This window comes from Mastigoproctus giganteus, chromosome 7 (genome assembly GCF_048544385.1).
Source record: "Mastigoproctus giganteus isolate SK-2022 chromosome 7, ASM4854438v1, whole genome shotgun sequence".
Classification (NCBI taxonomy): Eukaryota; Metazoa; Arthropoda; class Arachnida; order Uropygi; family Thelyphonidae; genus Mastigoproctus; species Mastigoproctus giganteus.
In genome coordinates, this window is record NC_143581.1 from 157,158,634 (window position 1) to 157,182,102 (window position 23,469).

The 23,469-nt window shown below is 37.0% G+C and overlaps 1 protein-coding gene across 1 annotated transcript in view; it reads right to left on the reverse strand.

Moving 5' to 3' along the window:
• Positions 1 to 23,469, reverse strand: part of LOC150083274 (serine incorporator 5-like) — a 217,594-nt gene that overhangs the window by 135,064 nt on the left and 59,061 nt on the right. Inside the window, exons 4-5 of the mRNA XM_090378456.1 lie at positions 13,806 to 13,907; positions 5,901 to 6,054 (exon numbers count right to left, since the gene is read on the reverse strand). Coding sequence (XP_090234582.1) covers positions 5,901 to 6,054; positions 13,806 to 13,907 — 256 coding nt within the window. The remainder of the gene's footprint in view (positions 1 to 5,900; positions 6,055 to 13,805; positions 13,908 to 23,469) is intronic.

A 23,469-nucleotide genomic window follows, 5' to 3' on the forward strand; every position in this document is an offset into this window, starting at 1 on the left:
GCCAGAGTAAACTGTCTATGTAATCTTCGATGTATGTGAAGAATTTATTTACGTTGGCACCATCTGGTTTCTTGTTAATCACAGGTGGGTGGGTGGCATCGAATGCTATTTGACCATTTTCAGGAATTAACAGGTCCTTCGTGGTAGAGTCTAAGCCCGGGGTACGATTTTTACTGTGATACCCGTACAGCATATTATTTCTTGTCTTTGTTTTATGAATGGTGGTTATTTAGTAGTAGTAGGAATTTAAGGCTGTTATTGTCTTAAGTACTTCCCGATAAAGCGGCAGAATTAGTATTCTTAAATTTGTACATCTTTTTAATTTGCTCACCTTTTTTTTCTTTTTTCAAAAGCAAAACTGTTATCGAGACCACAGAAATCGGTATGCCCTTGGCATTTTTTTAGTATGGCTATCTATCTGCTCAAAGCTCCCACGGCAGTAGCAGAGAGACAGCCATGTGAAAGAAAGTCATGTTCCTATTTTATATTTTTATTAACTTGATCCCATGTTAATAGTTAACATGGAACTATAGGCGATCCAACAACTGCTAGTACAACTATAGGTAGCCAGTTAGTTAGGCCTTAATTACCGATAATACTTCCCGCCAAAAAAAATTTCACCACTCACAAACCAAAATCTATCGGGATCTTGATCTAATATACAGGGTGATTCACTACCAGTGCGACGAACTTGCAGGAGGTGTAGGGGGCACAAAGATGAATCAGAATCACATAGCATTGCAGGGTCCGAAATGCCTTCGTCATACGGTACAGGACAATGAACGGGAGGTCGCGTGAACAGCGATCCCGTGGAAGTCAGCATTTGCTACCGGTTCCCGAGGCAGTAGGATGGACGAGTATTCAAACGTTGAACTGGCCGACATGCACCTCGCGTATGGAGCTGTGGACTGTAACGGACACGCCGCTCTGCGCTTGTACCAGGAAAGTTTCCCACACAGGCATGCTCCTCATCATACGATTTTCGCATGTGTGTACAGAAGGTTAAGTGAGACTGGTTGTTTCACAAGAGGTACCATGAATCGAGAGCAAACAACGAGGACGCCAGCCAATGAGGAGAATGTCCTACGTCTTGCAGAAGGCAATCCGAGTACTCGAGCGATAGGCCAACGATTGGGTATTTCCCAATCCACTGTATGGAGGATACTGTCGACAAACCAAATGAGTTCATACCATCTGCAATGCGTCCAATCATTGGAGCCTGCGGATTATCCACTCCGGAGGACTTTTGCTACTTGGTTTCTTCAACAGAGTGCGGCAGACAGCACATTTGCTGCGTCCGTATTGTTCACGGATGAGGCAAGTTTCACAAGAGAGGGAACCTTCAATCAACATAATGCCCATTTGTGGGCTTTGGAGACCCCCATGGTACGCAAACACATGCAACTCAATGCCGTTTCTCTGTCAATGTATGGGCCGGCATTGTTGGAGACCACCAATTATTTGTCTATAATTTTAAAACCATACACTTAATACTAAACACAGTTTATTTCTCTGTAATTAAAAACAGGACTATTTAATAATAAAAACGATTTCAATTAGTCTTTATTTATGAATCTAAATTGATGCTTGTTTTAAGATTTCACTTTGATATTTCTTAGTTTTCCCTTAAAACACTCAACACATTAAAAGTCTCATTACTTGCCTCAGTTCTTCAAAAAATTGACTGTGTCCATTGCACCTTGAGCTTGTGATATTGTCGGCACTGATTTTGATTCACTTTCAATTGTTATCATATCATCATCACAATCATCGTCTTACCATCGTCAATATCTTCTTTTTTTTGAGCACAGCATCTACAATGTCACTCTCTAATAGGAAGACCACTACTTAATAAGTTGTCATCGACTCATACAAATTCATCGATGTTATCTGTATAAAACCTACAACGTTGTTACGTAGCAACCATTCGGATAATGGTAAGTCATTTTCTCCGTTTCCATCTTCAATTGAAGTTTCATCTGAATTTAATTTCGATTTCTTGAATCAATTCGATATGGTTGCCGAAGTAATGTTGTTCCACGCATCATTCAATAAATTTATAGCATCCAATATCGATATAGACTCGGCAAGTTTCTGTTCTCTTTGACTGATCAGATGCAGAACTAGAAATCATTTATAAAATCCTTTCAAATTCTTGATTACACCTATGTCCATTGGTTGTAAAACTGATGTTGCATTGGGAGGCAGAACACTAGCTTAATGTTGGACAAATTTTGAATCTGGGAATGTGCGGGACAGTTATCAACTAACAATAAATATTTTTTCTTCTTTTTGAATTTCAATGATTTATGTATTCCCGAAAATATCAAAGTCAACCAAGCTTTCTTGTTTCCAGTGTAATCCATGGGAAGTGTCCTTACGTTTTGATACACCGAGGTTTTAACAATTTTCCAATGACAAACAGTTTTTTTAAATCGGTTCCTGTCATATTTGCACATACAAGCACCGTCAAGCGAGCCTTTGCTTTTTTCCACCAACACATTTCCCCTTTTGAATTTAAATGTATTGTCAGATGTCAAATTATAAAAAAGTCCTTTTCGTCGGCGTTGTAGTAGTAGTAAAGACATATGATGCAAGATAGCAAGCATACAAGCTTTTGTAGCATCGGCAAAAAAAAACAAAAAAAAACAATTTCACACAATCATTCCCTCTAAAAGTTCGTCCAGTTCTCCTTGAATTTATTTAAGTTATCAACTTCCACAATGACAGATTTTAGTTTGTTACAGCAATTAACCACCTTCTGGCCCTAAAGGCAAATTTCCCCACATCTATTCTACAACTGTCTTTCCTCAATTTGAATTCATGCCCCAGTAGGTTCATAATCTGAGCAAGTGGAAGAATCCCATCAGAATTCAGCATGCTCAACCCATTAAATGCCTTATACACCTCAATCAGATCACCTTGCAGGTGCCTAGTCTCAGCAGCTGCAATCTGCAGAACTTTAAGTCTTTCTTGGTAAGAGAACCCCTTCATTCCCCTCACCAATCTGTTGCCTTTCTCTGTACATGCTTAAGCAAATCTACATCCTTCCTAAAATGAGGCCTCCAGACCTGTACGCAGTACTCAAGGCCTGACCACCACCTTATACAAAGGGACAACCACCTCTTTTTCCATGTTAGCAAAGTTCCTATATATCATTGACAATACCCCATGACCTGCTCTGGCAGCCTCTCTGCATTGCTCAGAAAACATCATATATGACTGCACAATTACTCCAGGTCTTTTTCATTTTCTACAATCCTATGTGTAGTACCACACAGTTGGTACGTTCCTCTGGGGTTACTTCTACCCATATGCAGTACTTTGCATTGTCAATGTTAAACTTAAGTTGCTACTTCCCAGCACATCATCATTGAAATCTTTCCTGATTTCTGTCCAAACATGGTCAATCCATTCATTTTGCCATTATTGGATCGGCAGATTGAGATTCCCCACTAATTTTGCATAAACAATGTTACGTCGGTTTTTAAATAGATCCAGCCAACCGTTGTTACACACAAAATCATCGTGTCCTAATCGTTTAGCAAATTTTTCCGCTTGAGCATTCAAGATCGGACTTTCAAATGTTTCCGCTTGAGCTTTCAAGTCTATTGAAAATCCAGCACTTCTTTGTGCAGTGAACCATTGAAGCACTGCTTCATCAATGTTTGTAACCTCGCACTTTCTAAATTTTTCTTTTTTTTTTTTCAGTTTTGTTCTTTTCCAGTGCTGATATGTAAACATCTTTATTCTTCCACAATGTCGATACACTTGAAGACGGAAAACTTTTTACACACTTCAACATTTTTTGCACTACAATTTTTCTACCTCACGAATAATTTCGATTTTTTTGCGAAAGAAAAATATCACCACTTTGCTTATTGGAGGCTTGAAGTGGTGAAACCCATGTTTAGTCTCTAGAGCAAAGTTTCCAGCATCCCCCTCTCCCCATACTTCTCCTTCAACCCATGCATGGTACTAAGTACTATAGGTTTTGATACCTTTCGTGTTTGGGGTTTTAATAAAAAAAAAAAAAAAAAAGAAAGAAAGAATCAAGAGACACTTTCTTTTGTTAGTAGACATGTTTCCGAAGGAAGGATTGGTTTCTAACTGATTTTACTTTAAAATGATAAAGTGCAGATGCATATAAAGTTCTTAGAAGCCCGAAATGCATACATAGTTCTTAGAGTCCCGAAATGTATAAAACATTCTTAGAAGTCTCAAAATGCATACAAAGTTCTTAGAAGTCCTGAAATAAATTTATGATTCAGTGAATACAAGACAATCTGTAAATAGGTAATGTGACAAGCGGAATGCCAATGCACTATTGTATAGCCCTGTCTCCAGAAGGGCAGGGTCATAAACTGGCCGCTAATCCAATGCAGGTGGTCATAAAGCTAAGTTGCCCTTTTCATTATTGTCTATTCCAGAATTGGGTTTTTTTGACTACCTGAGCAATTAAGAATGCTTCACAGTTACCAAAATTTGTTCGGTATATCCGTGTAGTATGCTCGCTATAACAGTGAGAAATTGTATGGGAATATGCGCAAATTAAAATATTATGGCTTTTTGCTCATTACAGCCATGATCTCGTTATTTCCATGCTCGTTATAACCAAGTTTGACTGTATATGTATAAATATACAAAATGAACACTGTGATCACATGTAATAGAGAATAACGATAAGTGTTTCCTATGTTTCCAACATACATGTATTTCAGCAACACAGACTAGCACATCTCAGAGCCAATTTGTCAACAAAAATTAGCAGACTTCACAGTCTGCTAATTTTTGACACAATTTTACTATTTTATCATGAAAAAGATTCTTAAGGGGGGGGATCTCATAAGGGGGGAAGATGTACAAGACACTGGAGAAGGCCAAATTGAATGACAGCAGAATTTTTACACTGAAATGGGGCACAACACCAGGAAGCAAAACTATTGGGGGGAAACTAACAGACTGAGCCTAAGGAAGTTTATGTCTGGTCAACCAAACATTTAGAAATTTATTCCAATAGTGTCATCAACCAGCAGAATAACTTGCCTTCTTGGATATCTGAGGATAACAGTCTGGTAAAATTTAAAGGGCAGCTGAGTCAGTATCTTCTTGTAGTAAGCACAGCATGATATGAAGGATAAATGCTGTATAGACAACTGTGTACTTACATGTGACCACAATATTGTAAAGGATTAGAGATGGGGGTTCTGCTTGTTTCCAGATTTTCATAAAATATGTAGTCATAATTAATCATACCTCTGCACCAGTGTAGTGGTGTGGACACTTATTTGGAAAGGTCCAATTCAAATCCAGTCTTAGACCAGCGGAATTTTGACAGCTTTTTAACTCAGACTTGGATAATCTTATCCAATCTTATATCTTATCTCAATCAGAGGCACAGGATTCTTCCCTATGAGATATTCCAGAGTTATATTCTCCCTGCAAATAAGCCCTGAACAGACATCGATACCGACCAAAACAAACTGGTCAAAAGATCACTGAAAAAAAAAAAAAAACCTGCAGTAATCTGTATAAAATATCATCCAGCATTAAAGCCCTACCTTCAAGCGGAACACGCATCATCTTCATCTTCATAATGATATAAATATTAAAACTAGTTTCCAGCACTAGTATTAGATTTTCAAATTCACAGTGTTGCCTTTATATATGATATGCAAATTTTATCATGTGTTCTGCTTAATCAGAAAGCTGGCATGCAAGTGGCAAAACATGCAAGTGGCAAAACATGCAAAGCCAATGAATGTTAATAAATATAAATTTTTCATGTTTACATTATTAACAGAATATTATGGATTATTTTTTATACTCTATATATAGATGTGAATATATCTTTATAAACTGCATATATATCTGAACAGTAACGTTTCTTGAAAACTTACGTTGAACTAATTACCATGATGAACATTATTACAACTCCAATATATGATATTATATCCCTGTTTGTAATAAATGATGGTTCTGAAGGGCCACAAAATGTTTCTGCTTTATTCAACAAGAAAGGCTGCATATCATCAGTGAGCTTCTGTTCATCCCCTAAAATTAATAAACTGTTTAAATATGACAGTTAACATAAATTAACAATAAAAAAACAGTATTTATCTAAACTATCATTGATTTTATATATTTTTGTCTAACTGAATTGCAAAAATTACATAAAGGAGTTAACATTTATTTCTGTTTAAATCAGAGAAGAAAAATACATGGAATGCATATAAATTAACAGGTGATATAGAAACTACAGTAGATATAAACTAATCTGCAATCAAGTCACAAAAAGGATTAGACAAGCTATGGCAGATTATGAGAAGTCTCTGGCAAAAAATGTAGAGAAAAGCAGCACAGATTCTCTACGCATGTAAACATTAGAAGGAGGGGTATGAATCACATTGGTCTGCTAGATATGAATGGTTAAACTGTTGATGATCTGCTCAGTTTGCTGACAAAATGAATAGGGATTTTCCATCTACATTCACACAAGAAGAATCCAAGATGTGTGTAAAATTCTAACCAGGTTTAAATGATTTTGTGATAAGAAAGAGGAACATGGAAGAGAAATTGTTAAAGCTAAACATAAAAAAGGCACCTAGAGGGAGTGAAATCTATCGTTATATTAAGGAAGTCAGCAAAAGAGGTAAGCAAACCTTTAGCCATGAGTAAAAAAGCATCTTTGAATTCAGGGGAAGTCCCTATGGACTGGAGATGTGCAAATGTATCCCTCATTCACAAGGGGGGGGAGATAAAAGGGTGACATGTAAAATTATAGACCTATTAACCTGACTTCTGGTGCCTCCGTAGCCAGATGGGCAGGAGCAGCAGTGCGCAGCACACACAAATACGGAGGATGCGGAAAGGTCAGGGAATGACGACTGCATATCCCCGGAGCAATATGGCCTTAGTTGCTAGATCTCCTAAAAAACCAAATAACAACAACAACTTGACTTCTGTTCCAGGAAAAATAATGGAAACATTGATTAAAGAAGAAAGGCCAAATCATCATCTAGCCAGGAATAGCATGGATTTGTTAATGGGAAATTTTGTTTGGCCAATCTGAAGCAGTAACAAAGAAGCTGGATTCAAAAAATATTTGTATTCACCCAGAAGTAGGTTTTTTTTTTTTTTTTTTTTTTTTTTTGATACTTTGTCATCTATAGCAACCACACAAATTTTGGTTTTAATCTGACAATTCCTTTTTTTTTTTTCTTTGCAGTACTGATTTGAAGTGTCACAATGGATAAAGTAGAATACAGATCAGTGATTTGGGTCCTCTTTCTGCAAGGGAAGACATCCGCACAATCCACAAAGAAATGGTTTCTATTTATGGAGAAGGCTGCTTAGGTTAAAGTGTGGTTGCACACTGGTATAAACAATTCAAATGTGGAAAAACCTCAGCACATGATGAAGAAATCCCAGGATGCCTGGAAACTAATGAGCAGAAGAATGAGTTGCAAAAATTGAACCATTAATCCTGGAAGACTGTCATATTAGTGTCAAAGAACTAGCTGCAGAATCCAAATTAGTGTAGGGTCTGTGGAGAACATCATCCCTCAACAGTTGCATATGAGTAAACTGTCTGCTAGATTTATTTCAAGATTCCTGACCTGTTACTAGAAAAAGGAAAGGACACAATGTGCACATGAAATGTTGTAAATATAGCAGGAAAAGCAAGAGGAGTTTTTTTCACGGCTATTGACCATGGATGATACTTGGATCCATCACCATGATCCCGAAACTAAAATGCCAAAACAATGGAGGCATGCAGAATCACCAATCCACAAAAAGTGCATCCAACTACTAGTAAAGTGATGCTGTCAGTTTTTTGGATTAGCTTGGTGTAATACTAACACATTACCTTCAAAAGGGCTGTACTGTGAAAGCAAAATATTAGTCCAACTTCCTCATAAAGCAAGTGCTGCTATAAAAGATAAAAAAGGGGAAAATCTGTCAAACGGTGTACACCTGCTCTATGATAACTTGTGCATTCCTTTGCATGCTGCAATGAGGTGTGCCCACAAATATGGTTTTAAAATATGGCTGCATCCTGCTTATCCCCTGATCTTGCACCAGGAAAGAGGAAGAAATTTGATGGTAAATTTCTTCCTCTTTCCTGCCTTGAAGTCCATTCTTTGTGGAAAATGCGTTGCTGCTGATGATCAGGTGATTTCTGCTGCCAAGTCCTTCTACAAAATTTGAAGGACAATCAGAGAGCTTCTACAAAACTGGCCTGCTGAAGTGTATTGAGAGATGGCAAAAATGTGTCATTTTGTCTGGTGACTATGTTGAAAAAAGTGTAATACATGGCGTTTGTTTCAACCTTCTATCACAACCACTTACAAATCTTTTTTGAACGTAGATCTAATATTATTAGTGGATTTTCCTAGGGTTCAGTGCAGAGCCCATCACTGTTTGAAACATTTATTAAAGATACCAATGAAGGAATATTAAGAGTAATGTCTAAGGCTGCAGACTATACAAAGGTTGGCAGTGTAGTTAATCACAGTAATCATGACAGGCTACTGCAACAAGATCTAGACAAAATAGGCAGATGGGCCAAGAAGTGAAAACTGAAGTTTAATGCAAGGTACTTTATATGGGGAGAAGTAATCTCAGATTAATATACAAAATGTGTGGCACCACATTCAGGACAGTGGAGAATGAAATTTTCTGAGCAGTGCAGACACACTGCCAGAGCAGCTCATGCCGTTTTGTGATTTATATACAGGAAGTTTGCCAGTATGGACAGGTGATTATCCCATTGTATAAGGCAATGGTTAGGCACCATCTCGAGTAGTGCATACTGGTCTGAAAGCCTCATTTGAAGAGGGAAGGCAATTTGTTGGAATGGATGCATAGAAGAGCAACAAGGTTAGTGATTAGAACAAAAGGATCCACTTACATTTACCAGGAAAGTACTTCAATTCTGAAAATTGCAGCAACTGGAAACTAGGCACCTGCAAGGAGATCTGATCGAGTTCTGAGTCTTTAAATGGACCGAGTAATCTAAATGCTGATAGAATCCTCCCTCTTGCTCAGACTACACACATGAAGGGGTATAAATTCAAACTGAGGAAGGATGCTTGCAGGCCAGTAGTGCAGAATTTTGCCTTCAGCCTGCAGGTAGTTGACTGTTGGAACAAACTTCCATGTGGTGACATAGAACTAAATAGTCTGAATAACTTCCAAGAAGAACTAAACAAATCGTTGGTCAGAAAGGACAGGTAATACGTGAAAGGTTTTTTTTTTTTTTTTTTTTGTTGATGCTGTATAAGCTAGCATTCCTGCCACTACTAATACCAATACTAATACTAATTTCATTTGGTATAAGATCTGTTCCTCATAATGAAGACTTGCCAATACCAGATCTTCCAAAATCATGGGATAAAGGAAGCAGTGATGAATATAGTGGGGGATTCTTGTGTTGCAGACTTTGCTGGACTATCGACTTCAACAATTTTGAACTACTAACCAGAAAATTATAACGTTTAACACTTAATTAATCAAGAAGAGTTGAATAACTTAGTTCTAATTAAAACTTATCTAAAGATTAAAAAAAGTCCTTGGTTCTTGAATACAATGGTATTAGTATTAGTAATGGCCACATGGTGCAAGAAAACCTACGGTTTACGACAAGCCAAAAATATATACAAAAATTTGTATATACAATAATAATAATAAAATAACAAAAAATACATAAAATAAAATAATTACAATAAAAACAAATTAATAATAATAAGAAAATTAAAAAAAAAATAAGAAGAAGAAGAAAATAAAAAAAAATAAAAAATAAGAAGAAGAAAATTTAAAAAAATAGTAATAATAAAAATTAATAAGAGAAAAGGAAATGGACAACCTATGCATTTCCCTCCTCCCTTGGGTAATTATCCAGCTGACCTTTGAATTTCCAGAGACGTCAACCTCTAGCACCCATGTAGGTAACTTACTCCAGTAATTTATAACTCGCTGGCTAAAATAAAACTTCCTGCAATCCAGTCTAAACAACTCGCCCCCACCCCCCATAACTTGAAATTATGGCCCCTAGTTCTAGAATCATTTGTAACCGTGAAAATTTTGTCCTTTTCATTTTGCTTATGCCTCTCAGAGCTTTAAACACCTCAATCAAGTCTCCTCTAAGGTTCCTAGTTTCCAAGCTCTGCAACCCACATATTCGAAGTCTTTCCTCGTATGGCGCCCTTTTTGCTGATCCCACCAGGCGAGTTACCCGTCTTTGGACCCTTTCAAGAAGAACAATGTCTTTCTTTAGGCGCAGTCTTCATACTTGAACACAGTATTCCAAGTGTGGTCTAACAATAGCCTTATACAAAGGGTACTAGGAAAGTTTTGCAATACAGCTTTGTTTATTTAATTTTTTCAAAGTAATTTCCTCTACATTCAATACACCTCTCCATCCTCCGAAACCAATCTTTAAACAAGTTCTGCCAAGTTTCACTAGGGAGTAAAGCACACTCGTTGTCCCAAGCCCGTAGGAGGTCCTCATCACTGGGAAACCGCCTCCCTTTTAGCTTCATTTTCACATGCGGGAACAGTGCAAAGTCGCAGGGAGCAAGGTCTGGACTGTAGGGAGGGTGCTTGAGAAGTTTCAGTCCTGTCATGGTCAAATATTCGGTGCAGGCTTTGGCGCGGTGAGCTGGAGCATTATCGTGATGGAGGTACCAGGTATCCATTCTTGACTTTGGCCGCAGGTTCTTCATAGATCCAATGACTTTAGGCAGGCATTGTTCAGTATACCACTTAGCTGTGACTGTCTTCTGCGTGTCCAAAACGACACGTTCCACAATTCCACTCGATTTGAAAAATACAGATATCATTTTCTTCTTTACAGATCGGGATTTTCTGACAATTACAGGTGTGTCATCATCAAAGACCCAAACTTTGTTTTGAGCCTTGGTCGGCAGATCGTAATAGTACAGCCAAGTCTCGTCACCTGTCACGATGTTGTTCACATACCTAGATTGTCCCTTATCAAACTTTTTTAACATCTCCCGGCACCAAGTCACACGTCGTTTCATCTGCTCTTGAGTCAGTTGATGCGGCACCCAGAGAGAACAAAGTTTCTTCACGTGCAAATGATCTTGCAGAATCGAACGAATTGCTGGTGCATTTAGGCCCAAAGTATCCTCTATCTATTGGTAGGTCACTCGCCTGTTTTCGTCAAGCATTTTCCTCACAGCAGTAACGTTTTCCTCCGTAACTGACGTTCGTGGCCTTCCCGGCCTCTCAGAATCCTCCAGAGTGAAATTTCCTCTTTGGTACGATGTGGACAATCATCATCTAGTGCAAGAGTCATTTCTTCTAAGCACTGGTCTATGGTTAAACCACGCACGAAATTATACCGCAAAACTGTCCTTATCTCATTTCGTGATCACGATGCCATCGCAAGCACTTTACACTCTCACTACTAATGAATAACTGAGCCCATCGACTTGGCGCGGCAGCTACTATGCACGTATGAACATGTCTCAACATGCAGCAACAAGTAGCTTCCTGTGATTCATTGTTGCGTCATATTGCAAAACTTTCCTAGTACCCTTTGTATAATGGGATTATGATGTCCTTATCTCTACTAGCGATTGTTCGATAAATCATCGATAGGACACCATGGGCCCTCCTTGCAAACAGTCTACAATGCTCAGAGAACTTCATATCTGACCATATCATAATAACCAAATCCCTTTCCTCCACATAGTGGAAGTTACTTGAAACAGGAACTAAAACTACAACATATAAAAAATGTCACAAAGTGTTTTCAAAAATATTTCAATATGAAACACAATGAGATAGAATATAAACAGAATACTTTAAAAATTAAAGAAACAGAGACAATAAACCAAAAAGCAATCTGTAGAAACAACCTAACATATACAATGTACGTTAAGTATGAGTACATATCTTTGTATTTAATAACTAGTTATTGCCTAGTATATGTTTAGCAGCTCCCCGTTTAGTGATGTTCTGAATGAACTGAGTATTGAATGCGATCCTAATGAATGCCACACATCTATTGATGTGTCCAAAATTAAGTTTAAAAGCAGTTTTGCTGAACAATGGAAATGCAAACCAGTTCATCTACTTCATGCTGTTGGCTGGAAAGAAGCATGTGAAAGTACATCCAAGATCCTGAGTATAGAAGTATAATGACTGCTTAGAATGTCTGTGGAGATTATAAAGCAATTGGATCACTCACTGGTCTACAGTGAGAATGTTTCACAAAAATATGTTGTTTTCTGTTTGTGGGACATTCATACAACAGAAAAACATTATATTGTATAGCAGTGGAAAAATAAGGAGGAATTCGTACAGGGAAAAGTAATATAAAATATATTTCGCTGGTTAAACCAAAAAAATGTTCTTCCACTTATGCATATATATTGCATATATCTTGGTTAACAAAGGGTTTTGTTAAAGCAGTGAACAAAGAAGGAAGTGCATTTTGTTACATAAGGGAAGTGCTTCCCAATTTAACAGATGCAAAACTGAAAGAAGGAATTTTAATTGTGCCTGAAATAAAGAAATTCCTCAAAAAATTATTTTAAACAAAGTTACAGGATACCGAACTAGTACCCAAGAACTAGTTTGTTTTGCAAAAGAAGAATACAGTAGAAGCAGTGAATATGGTAACTAAATGAATTTTAATATGGTAAAGAAGCTTTTGGGGTAACGAACCCCTTCCTCAGCAAGTAAATACACATAGAAATGTAAACATAACATAAAACATTAGGAATGGAATAAACTAAATAAGTAGTGTGTGTTCAGATTGCTGGGAGAGCATGCATGAATGTGAGAGTATTCAGTCACTTACGATGTCAGATTAGATGATTGTTGCTGGTACCCGGCACGTATATAGGATGACTGTCAGCATTTGTCGTGCTTTAACACTACAGACTCCAAGATTGGGTGTAATCTTGTACCTCTGCTGCGATTTAAAACTTCATTTAGTTACCGTATTCACTGGTTCTACTGTATTCTTCTTTTGCAAACTATGGAAACCAGTGTCACAGGCCCATTCTCTTTTAGTTTGTTTTGTTTAAAGCAGTTGGGCATAGATACCTCCCAAGAAATATATGCCCAACTGTTTTAAAGGAAGATAATTATGAATCTCTGGTGTCAACTTTACTTCTATATTAAACAGATATTAAATTCAATATCAAAATTAATATTAAATATTCAATATCAAAATTAATATTGAATTTGATATTAAAAAATTAATTTTCTTCATTTCAATCTGTTTTTAACTCAAAATGTGAGAAATGTAAGTGATGAGTAAGAGGAATGCTTTCATCAGGATCTTCAAGAAAGAAAAGTGCTACCAGAATGGGAGATTACTTCTGCTTTTTTTTTTTAAGAGGGAAAGCAAAATGGATTATGGAAAAAAACTCTGAGTGGCAAACATATCTAAAGAAACAGAATCTATGTTCTACTTTACATGTTTGCTTAAAGTAAGCATATAACATGAATAAGAGTAAGTACACATAAAATTAATGACTTATATAGAAGACAGTATTAAATGTATTTATATGATTTCAAATATATAAAATATATTTATGTGATATTTGAAATTGGTTATTTATATCTTTTAACTGGAGACATGATAAAGATACAGTTTTGGTATTTTTGGAATAGCAGATCAATTTTTTTCAGAATCTGCAACTTTTGCTCCAGAGGTTTCTTTTTTTTTTTGACAGTTTTATTAACATAGTCTGAATACTATAAATGAAATTTAATAAATAAATAAGAATAAACTATAGATTAAACAGTTATTCTAATCTCACCTTCATTTTCAGGTTCACTGGAAAGAGCAGACCATGTAAGATAAATGACATATGCAGATATAATAGATGACTGTAACAAGCCTGCTCTTGCGTCACCAGTATCTAAAAGGAAATAATCATTTTATGCATAAATAACAATTCTTTCATAATAACATATTCAATTTTTAAAATATTTTTTCTAAAAAACTTCACTAACTTCAATTAAGAATGGGTTAAGATGGAATTACCACTGGGAGAAATCTGAGTCAAGGCTCTCCTTTTCCAGTAATCTCAACGTTTTAATATTTTTAATAAGATTAATAGGCTTACTTGTCAGACTAATAGATAATTTCACTATATGACAGAATCAGAGTTACTGATTTTGAGATTTACATGAAATTGCCATTAATGTCTTTAGTACATATATTAAGTAAGAACATGTTCATATTTCAAATCTCCACCAAAAAAAATGCACTTCACACAACCTACCACTTAACAGACTTAAAAAACCCAAATTTCAAAAAATACTGTAATGAAAATCAGATGAATTTATATATAGAATGATAACAAACTGAATCTTTGTGTTAAGCTTATTAAATAGGGATTAAGGATAATTAATAATAACATATTATTCCAAATTTGCATTATTTCTATTACATGTATTATTCCAAGGTCAGGCCAAGACTAACAATACTGAAGTTAATTAATTTAAAATTTAAAAAGCATAACGAAAAGTTCAAAGATTATGCAGATAGCTAGCTGCAGTAAACAGTTATCAATAAGTTAAGTAAAACCTGATGAAATCCAATAGGAACTGACAATCAGAATAACCCATTAATGCCCTAATAGTAAAGAGTTTACCCACTCTGATACAATTATCATCAGTAAATAGCCTGATAACAAAAACATCCTAAAAGTTCTGGTTTGCATTACCAATTTCAATATCTGACTATCTCAAAATCAGTTATTTATTATTATTATTAGCCATATGGTGCAAGGAAGCTTCAGGCTTATGCTGCATCAGCCAAAAAAAATTAGAGAGAGAGAGAGAGAAAACAAGAATCAGAAGTAGAAGCAAAATACTCTTTTGTAGATGCAAAATGCTAATTACGTTTGGCTGCTATCTGAGAATGATCATCTACAGTCAAATTGCAGGTCTTAATAGGTTTAGGGTCAAACAACTGCTTTAAACTACAACATCAACTACAAAATCATTTTGTAGTTGATGTTTTTGTAATTAACCAAGAAAGTCATTTTACAGCCCAAGCTAACATTAAATTACTAGAGAGAGAGAGAGACAGAGAGAGAGATGCAGTTCTATGACATGATATGCATTGTTATTTGTATAAAGTAAAACTAAAGTCGTCTCAAAGAAAAAATGCAATTTTGTAGTTGGCGCTGTTTGACACTAAACCCTAGATTTGCAAAAAACTGCCATTGACTGTCACATATGGCATATCCCAAGAATTCACCAGAATACTAACAAGAAAATAGAAAACATATATTTACAATTCAAGAGTTAAAATAAAATTACTTGACTGACTTAAAAGAAAAACTAAGTAGAATCAAGTCAATACCAGAAGACATTTATAAAAATCAATAATACAATAAACCTTAACCTTTCCCTAGTTGCAGCACCCCCAATCTAAAAGCAAAGGTTTCAGTTTATTAAAGTACAAAACAAAACCAAAATAATAATAATAATAACTGGGGGACTTCGCCCACTGCTCGCTGCACTTGTTTCTTTCGATAAAATAAAATAAGATACTTACAGAAGCTTTCAACTCTGTGTGTGTGTCTTCCTCAGCTATGAATACATAAACACATTACTATAACTATATAATATTGGTGAAGATACACCATAGACATCTCTTAAAGAAAAGCTACAATCATAGTGTGAAAGTAATCATTTCATCTGTTTCTCATATTATGCTCATCCTTCACAACGAGTTACCATGTATTGCATTACCTCGAATAAGTAATGCTTCACTAATAGAGAAGACCACTGTCACTTATTCTCGGTGGGACCACCACCCAGACGGCACATTTTCAAAGCTAGTTGGCTTTTCATCAGTGGGTGCCTTTCACACTATGTTCGTAGTTTTTCTTTAAGAGCTGCCTATGGTGTATCTACACCGATATTACATAGATACAGAATTTTAAACTATTAAAATATTATGCTTTCTTGCATTTAGTTTATTTAAATAAATACATTACATGTGGAAATCAAAAATGGTACCATGTGGTCATGTTAGATGAACATTGAGCATTACCATGCTTAAACAGAAGTTTGTTTTACTACAGTAAAACAAGCTTCTGTTACATAATTTTGTATTTGTTACGTATTACCACGTAACCCGCATCTCTCTTTTCCTATTGGCTGAATAAATATTGTTAAAAGGAAAATTATATTAATGTATAGAAAGATAACTTCCAGAAAAACGCAGCATCACTCTACCAGGCAATATGGAAGATAGACAAGCAGCATACACCACTCAACCTAAGCGAAGCGTCCACTCCTGCCCAGACAGCACAAACAAAGCTAGAAAGATGGGCAAAGAAGACACTCCATGGCACACACACACACACACACACACACTACAATGACTTCCATCAAGACTACATAGATAAAAATTGCTTCCAGAGCATGGCTCACAATTGGGACACTCTTCCCCGAGACTGAAGGATTGGGACACTCTATATATATACATAGGTGTTTCAAAAAGTAGGTGGAAAACAATTATGGGCTGTTTTCCAGGTCTAAAATAGAAAAGGAAGAAAGCTGTATAAACATAAGTGAAACTTGTTGGAGCATTCTTCCGGGTATGGTTTGTTACCTTGGAGTCTTAAATGCTAATGGGACTGACATTCAGGTGCCATTTGTAAGGCAAGTGGATCAAATTTCAGTGGAGCCCAGTCATTCTGCAAAAATCAATTCTTCTGCTTGCACCTGCATGATGGTGGTGGGACTATTAGTAACCCTGAGTACACGGTCCACATACAAGTCCTTAAACACTGCACCTAGTATACAGGAGGTAACCAGTAGGTTGACTCAAGTGTGAACCAACATAAGCAGGTATCAAGGTGTGGAATCCACACAACACAGAGGAACTGCCGCATCTCTGTGCCACTAGGTGGTAGATAACCCTTATCATCTTATCATTCAGTGCAGAACCACCATTTTGCTTATTGGAGGCTTGAGATGTTGAAGCACATGTTTAGTCTCCAGAGCAAAACTTCAGCAACCCCCACCTCTTCAATCATTCAGTACAAGCGATATATTTTGTGATTATGATGGCATCATGGTGAAAGCGTGTATTCCTTACATTTCGAGGGTAGAGCCAGAGGCATGCCGCAAGATAGTCCACTGGACCAAACATATCGGTAACTCTTTAGGAGACATCCGAATCAGCTAGTGTATAATCTCAGTACTCTAATCTGCCAGCAAGTAACTGGAAGGAATCCATACAGTGAATATGTGGGGTGAGCACTGCCAAGACCACATTAGCTCAACGACCTAATGACCACATTATTAATACATACGAGTCCTCCTACAACTTTTATTTATCTACTAAATGCAACATGAATAGTCAAACTAATACAAAAAACACATCTGTGAAAAGAACTATCTCTCTTAAAACCTTCTTCATTCATTACATAAATATACATATTCTTAGTTTCCATCGCAATGATGTCCATTTCCACCTACAGTATAGTCAAGCCTGATTTACCTGAGCGACAAGTCCACTTATTCCCCAAGTAAACAAGTTGACTTCACTAGTCCATTTACTTGCTACTTTATATGGGAATACTGTTCCCATATTTGGGATGGTTCCCCAAAACCTCTCTCAAGCTACCACAGTCCATTCAAAACAGGGCAGTCAGACTAATTAATCACCCATCTCTTACAAAGTCTCTCCATTCTCTGTCTTACAAACATTCAGTTTCTGCTGCATTCCTTTTCTATCTGAATTGGCATCAATAATTCCTTTCCCCCACTCTCTTCCAAACTAGTCCAGCACATACTGCAACCAGTCAACATCCACTCACTGTAAATCCAAACTATCAGTAACAACTCTTTTTCTTTTCCTCATTGATCCCTTCTACCTCTGCATTATGGAATAACAATCTTTTAGATATATTTCTGGAAAATTACCAGAAATACTAAAGATTCAAGTCTAATATCAAGAATTATCTTCTCAACCTAAATTCATATGGAAGTACTATATATGCTCTAATACCTTTTGTGCTAGGGAGTTTCATATATATATATATATACAACTTTTTTTGCCCTTATTTTCAATTCTAAAATATGTCCCAGGATTTTTTCATATCATTTTCAAATACCCTGCACACTAGTCAGAAGCCCGTGACTATCACATATTTCTACTCTGCTGATTCCCAAACTTTTTTCTCACCAGATCTAGTAAATGTCATGAGACATCATTGATTTATATATTTTCTTGCTTTTAGGCACAAATATATGCAAACACAAAAATGCATACAAACAGCAATACCACCACATAAGTCAGGTCCTGAAGGCCCTCATGCCTTTTTTGAAGATATATGATGCTTATTTTTCTTGTTTGCCTTCAATCTTATTTGCAATTTTATTTACTTCAAATTCTTTTTTTTTCCCTTTTCCCACCATTAACAATAATTAAATGTCTCCACTGCAGCATTCTTTCACTTTTCTGTTTATATCATAGATGAACAGTGCAATGTTGAATCAGTTTGGTGGGACATAAGTGCTGGGAAAGCAAAAATGAGAGTAGGATTGTGTTGTAGGCCTAATGACTCTCATGAGTACATGGTACAGAAAAATAGAGGGGCAAGTAAACCAGAATGTCTTATAATGTGGGATTTTAACTTGGCAGATATTAACTGCAAATTGTGGATTGGTCACTCGCACACTAGCAAGACGTTTGTGGATTTAATGGATGATCATTTTCTACAGCAGAATGTTCGAGAGGCAACAAGAGGGAGTAATACTTTTGATCTGATTATCAGTGGTGATTATTCATGCATTAAGAATTTGCAGATAAAGAAACCACTAGATGGCAGTGATCACAGCATACTAATATGGGATTTAGTTAAAGATGTAACTACCATCAGGGGTAAAGGGAAGGGATTTTACTTTCGTGATGGTAACTAAAGTGGTCTCAGACAGTTTTTAAATTCTATACAGTGGGGTACCAACTGATGATGTTACTAACCACAAATTCTAAATGGAAAGCATTCAAGGAATTAATCTTGGAAGCTACCACACTTTTTACACCAACTAAGAAATATTGTTCACGGTTCAGGCCTAAATGCAGGTCAGATAAACTAATGAGACTCATTGCAAAGAAGAAAATGGATGGGATGCATATAAATTGTCACACGACTCAGAAACCTAGGGTAGATATAAGCTAGTCTGTAATCAAGTCACAAAGGAGGTTAGGCAAGCAAAGGCAAATTACGAGAAATCTTTGGCAAAAGATGCAAAGAAAAACAGCAGACTTCTTTACGTAGATAAACTCTAGCAGGAAAGGGATGAATCAGGTTTATCCACTTAATATCGATGGTTCGACTGTTGATGATCTGCTCAGATAGCTGAAAAACTAAATGAGTATTTTGCATCGACATTCACACAAGGAATTTTGAAGGGAAGGGGAGGACAGAAGCTTAATGATTTTGTAATAACTGAGAGCAAAGTGGATGAGAAATTGTTGAATTTAAACATAAGAAAGACACCCATGGTAGATGGGATCTATCCAGTTATATTAAAGGAGGCAGCAAAATTAAGTAAGTAAACCATAGCCATAATTATAAGAGGATTCTTGGACTCAGTGGAGGTCCCCATTGACTGGAGATGTGCAAATGCATCCCCAATATACAAAGGGGAGGGGGTTCAATGGATCACACGGGTAATTACACACCTATTAGTTTAACAACAATTCCATGGAAAATAATAGTGTCGCTGCTTAAAGAAACATTTCAGGATCATCTAGACAAGACTGCAGTAATAATTCAGACATGGCATGTGTTTATTAAGGGAAAGTCTTGTCTGACCCATTTAATTAGATACAATGATGTGGTTACAAAGGAACCGGATGCAAAAAATAGTTCTGATATCATATACTTGGATTTCAGGAAAGCTTTTGACATTGTTGCGCATAGAAATACGCGGAGATGGGAGAAATCCCCGGAGCCATCAGACCCTCAACATACCTATACCGTACAAATTGGAGCAGTATGGATTAAGGGCAAGTTGCTCCAATGGATAAAAGAGTGGTTGAGTGGAAGAAGTCAGAAAGTCGTAATCAATGGGCACTGCTCTTCGTGAACTAATGCTATTAGTGGAGTCTCCCAGGGTTTCACAGTGAACCCATTGTTGTTTTCAGTATTTATCAATATAAATGGGTGGAATAGGAGCAGGGTATGTCTGCCAGGGACGAAAGTTGATGACATTGTGGGGCAGATATCATCTTTTAAAGGCACAAAGGGTGATATTCTTGTACATGTCGGCACTAATGAAATTAAGAGGAGATATGAGGACATACTTAACAAGTACAGGTCAATGTTGAAAAAAAGTCACGAGTTACAGTAAATTTTGAAAGTGTCTGCAATTCTGCACAGACATGATAGGAGGGAGTGTATAATGAGAACCTTGTCAAACAATTTGGCCCTGGAGAGACTGTGCAAGGTTCGTGTGATAGAATTTTTCTCAGTGTGGTCTGTGTTTGTTAACAGGATAGACTGTTTCTACAGGGATGTGATACACTTAAATAGAAAGGGTGCAAGAATATTTGCTGATGCCATCGTGGCAGTGTTACGTGGTTTGGAAAACTGTTAGCTTGGGGGGATGATTCACAAAATAATAGTTTAACGGTAGCCACAGGCAGAGGTGAAAATGAACCATGCACTGCTTCTACCAGATTGAGCAGCAGCCTGCAAAGCAAGGTACCGGAGATTTTAAGTCCTGCTGGAAGTCATCATGGAACAAGTAAATACATGGGTTTTTAGGGTAATTAAGAGAAAGAACAGGTGTATTTACGGAGTACAGCAAATAAATTTAATGACTTTGAAGTGCTGGTCAAGTCATCAAAAGCAGATATTGTTTGGATATCAGAGACGTGGTGCCACACAGATATAAGCAGTGCAGAATTGGAATTTGGAAAGTACTGAAAGGATAGACAGGACAGGAAGAGAGGAGGGGTTATGCTGTTAGTTAAAAAATGCACAAAATCTAATGAGGTACTTCCAATTGACATTAGTGGACAATGTGGTGTTGAGTCAGTGTGGTGTGACGTAAGCACTGGGAAAGGGAAAATGAGTACGTGTGTGTTATAGGTCTAATGAATCTGATAAGTATAATGAGCAATTGTGCAGAGAAAGAGAATAGGCCAGTAAATCATATTATGTTATAATGGAGGATTTTAATTTCCCAGATATTGAATGGAACTTCTTGTGGGCTGGTCACCTGCACACTAGCAAGACTTTTTTGGGGATTAATTGGATGACTGTTTTCTTCAGCAACATGTCCAAGAGACAATCATAGAGAGTAATACTCTTGATCTGATTATCAGCAGTGATTCTTCATGCATTAAGAATCTGCAGATAAAGGAACCGCTAGGTGGTAATGATCACAGTGTATTGATGTGGGATTCACTTAAAGATGTGACTCCCATCAGGGATAAGGGAAAGGGTTTTTGCTTTCATAAAGGTGATTAGAGTGGTCTCAGAGAGTTATTCAATTCTACACGTGGGATCAACTGATGATGTTACCGATGGTTAATTCTAAATAGGAGGGCTTAATGGACTTAATCTTGGATGATACTAGGCTTTTCATACCAACTACGAAATACTGTTCAAGGTTTAGGCCTAAATGGATATCAGATGAATTAATGTGGCTCGTGGCAGAGAAGAAAAATACATACAATGTATCAGGCAACACAGAAGCCTATGGCAGATATAAGCTAGTCTGTAATCAAGTAACAAAGGAGGTTAGGCAGATTACAAGAAATCTTTGGCAAAGGATGCAAAGAAAAACAGCAAAGACTTCTTTCTTACGTAAACTCTATAAGGAGAGGAATGAATCAGATTGGTCGACTTAACATAGATGGTTTCACTATTGATGATCATGCTAAGGTAGCTGATACACTGAATGAGTATTTTGCATCTGCATTCACACATGAGGAGTTAATGAAGGAGGGGAATGCCAGAAGTTTATCAAACTCTAACAGGGAGCTAAGTGATTTTGTAATAACTGAGAGCAAAGTGGAGGAGGAATTGTTGAAGTTAAACATAAGGAAGGCAACTGGGGTGGATGGGATCTATCCAGTTATATTAAAAGAGGCAGCAAAGGAAATAAGCAAACCCTTAGTCATAATTATGAAAGCTTCCTTGGACTCGGTGGAACTCCCCATGGCCTGGACATATGCAAATGTGTCCCCAATTCACAAAGGGGGATCAAAGGGTGACGCGAGAAATTACAGACTTGTTTGTTTGACTTCTGTTCCAGGGAAAATAATGGAGTCACTGATGCACGAACATCTAGACAAGACTGTAATTATAGTTCAGACGCAGCATGGGTTTGTTAAGGGGATGTCTTGTCTGACAAATTTGATTTGATATTATGATGTGGTCACAAAGGAATTGGATGCAAAGAAAAATTTTGATATCATATACCTGGATTTTAGGATACCGTGGCACATGGAAGACTACTGTACAAATTGAAGCAGTATGACATTAACGGCAAGTTGCTACAATGAATGAAAGGATGGTTGAGCAGGAGAAGAAAGAGAGTGGTTTCAAGGGACAATGCTCTTTATAAACTGATGTTATTAGTGGATTCCCCCTTGGTTCAGTGTTAGGCCCATTGTAGTTTTCAGTTGTTGTTATTTGGTTTTTAGGAGCATTAGCAACCAAGGCCATATTGCTCCGATAGTAGTTTTCGGTATTTATCAACGATATTGATGAAGGTATATCAGGGTTAATGTCTAAGTTTGCAGACAATACAAAGGTTGCCAGGGTATTAATGACAGTACACTACTGCAACAGGATGTGGAAAAGTTAAGAAGATGGGCAACTAAAGTTTAACATTGACAAATGTAAAGTACTGGATATGGGAAGCAGTAACCCCAGAGTAACGTATCAACTGTGTGGTACTACACTGATAGTGTAGTACCACAGTAGAGTGAAAAGGACCTGGGGGTAATTTTGCAGGCAGATATGAAGTTTTCTGTGCAGTGCAAGGGTAGCTCATGGTGTCTTGTCAATGATATACAGGAATTTTTCTAGCACAGATAAGGAGGTGATTATCCCCCTGTATAAGGCAATGGTCAGGCCACACCTTAAGTACTGTATACAGGTCTAGAGGCCTCATTTTAGGAAAGATGTAGAGCTGCTGGAACAAGAACAGAGAAGGACAAAGAGATTGGTGAAAGGTTGGTGTTACCAAGAAAGGCTTAAGTTCTCCAAATTGCAGCTTCTTGAGACTATGCACCTCTGAGATGATGTAATTGAGGTGTATAAGGCCTTGAATGGATTGAGCAAGCTCAATGGTAATGGGATTCTTCCTCTTGCTCAGACTACTCACCTGAGGCGGCATAAATTCAAATTGAAGAAAGACAACGGTAGAATAGATGTGCGGAAATTCACTTTTAGCCAGCAGCTAGTTGATAGTTGGAACAAATTGCCA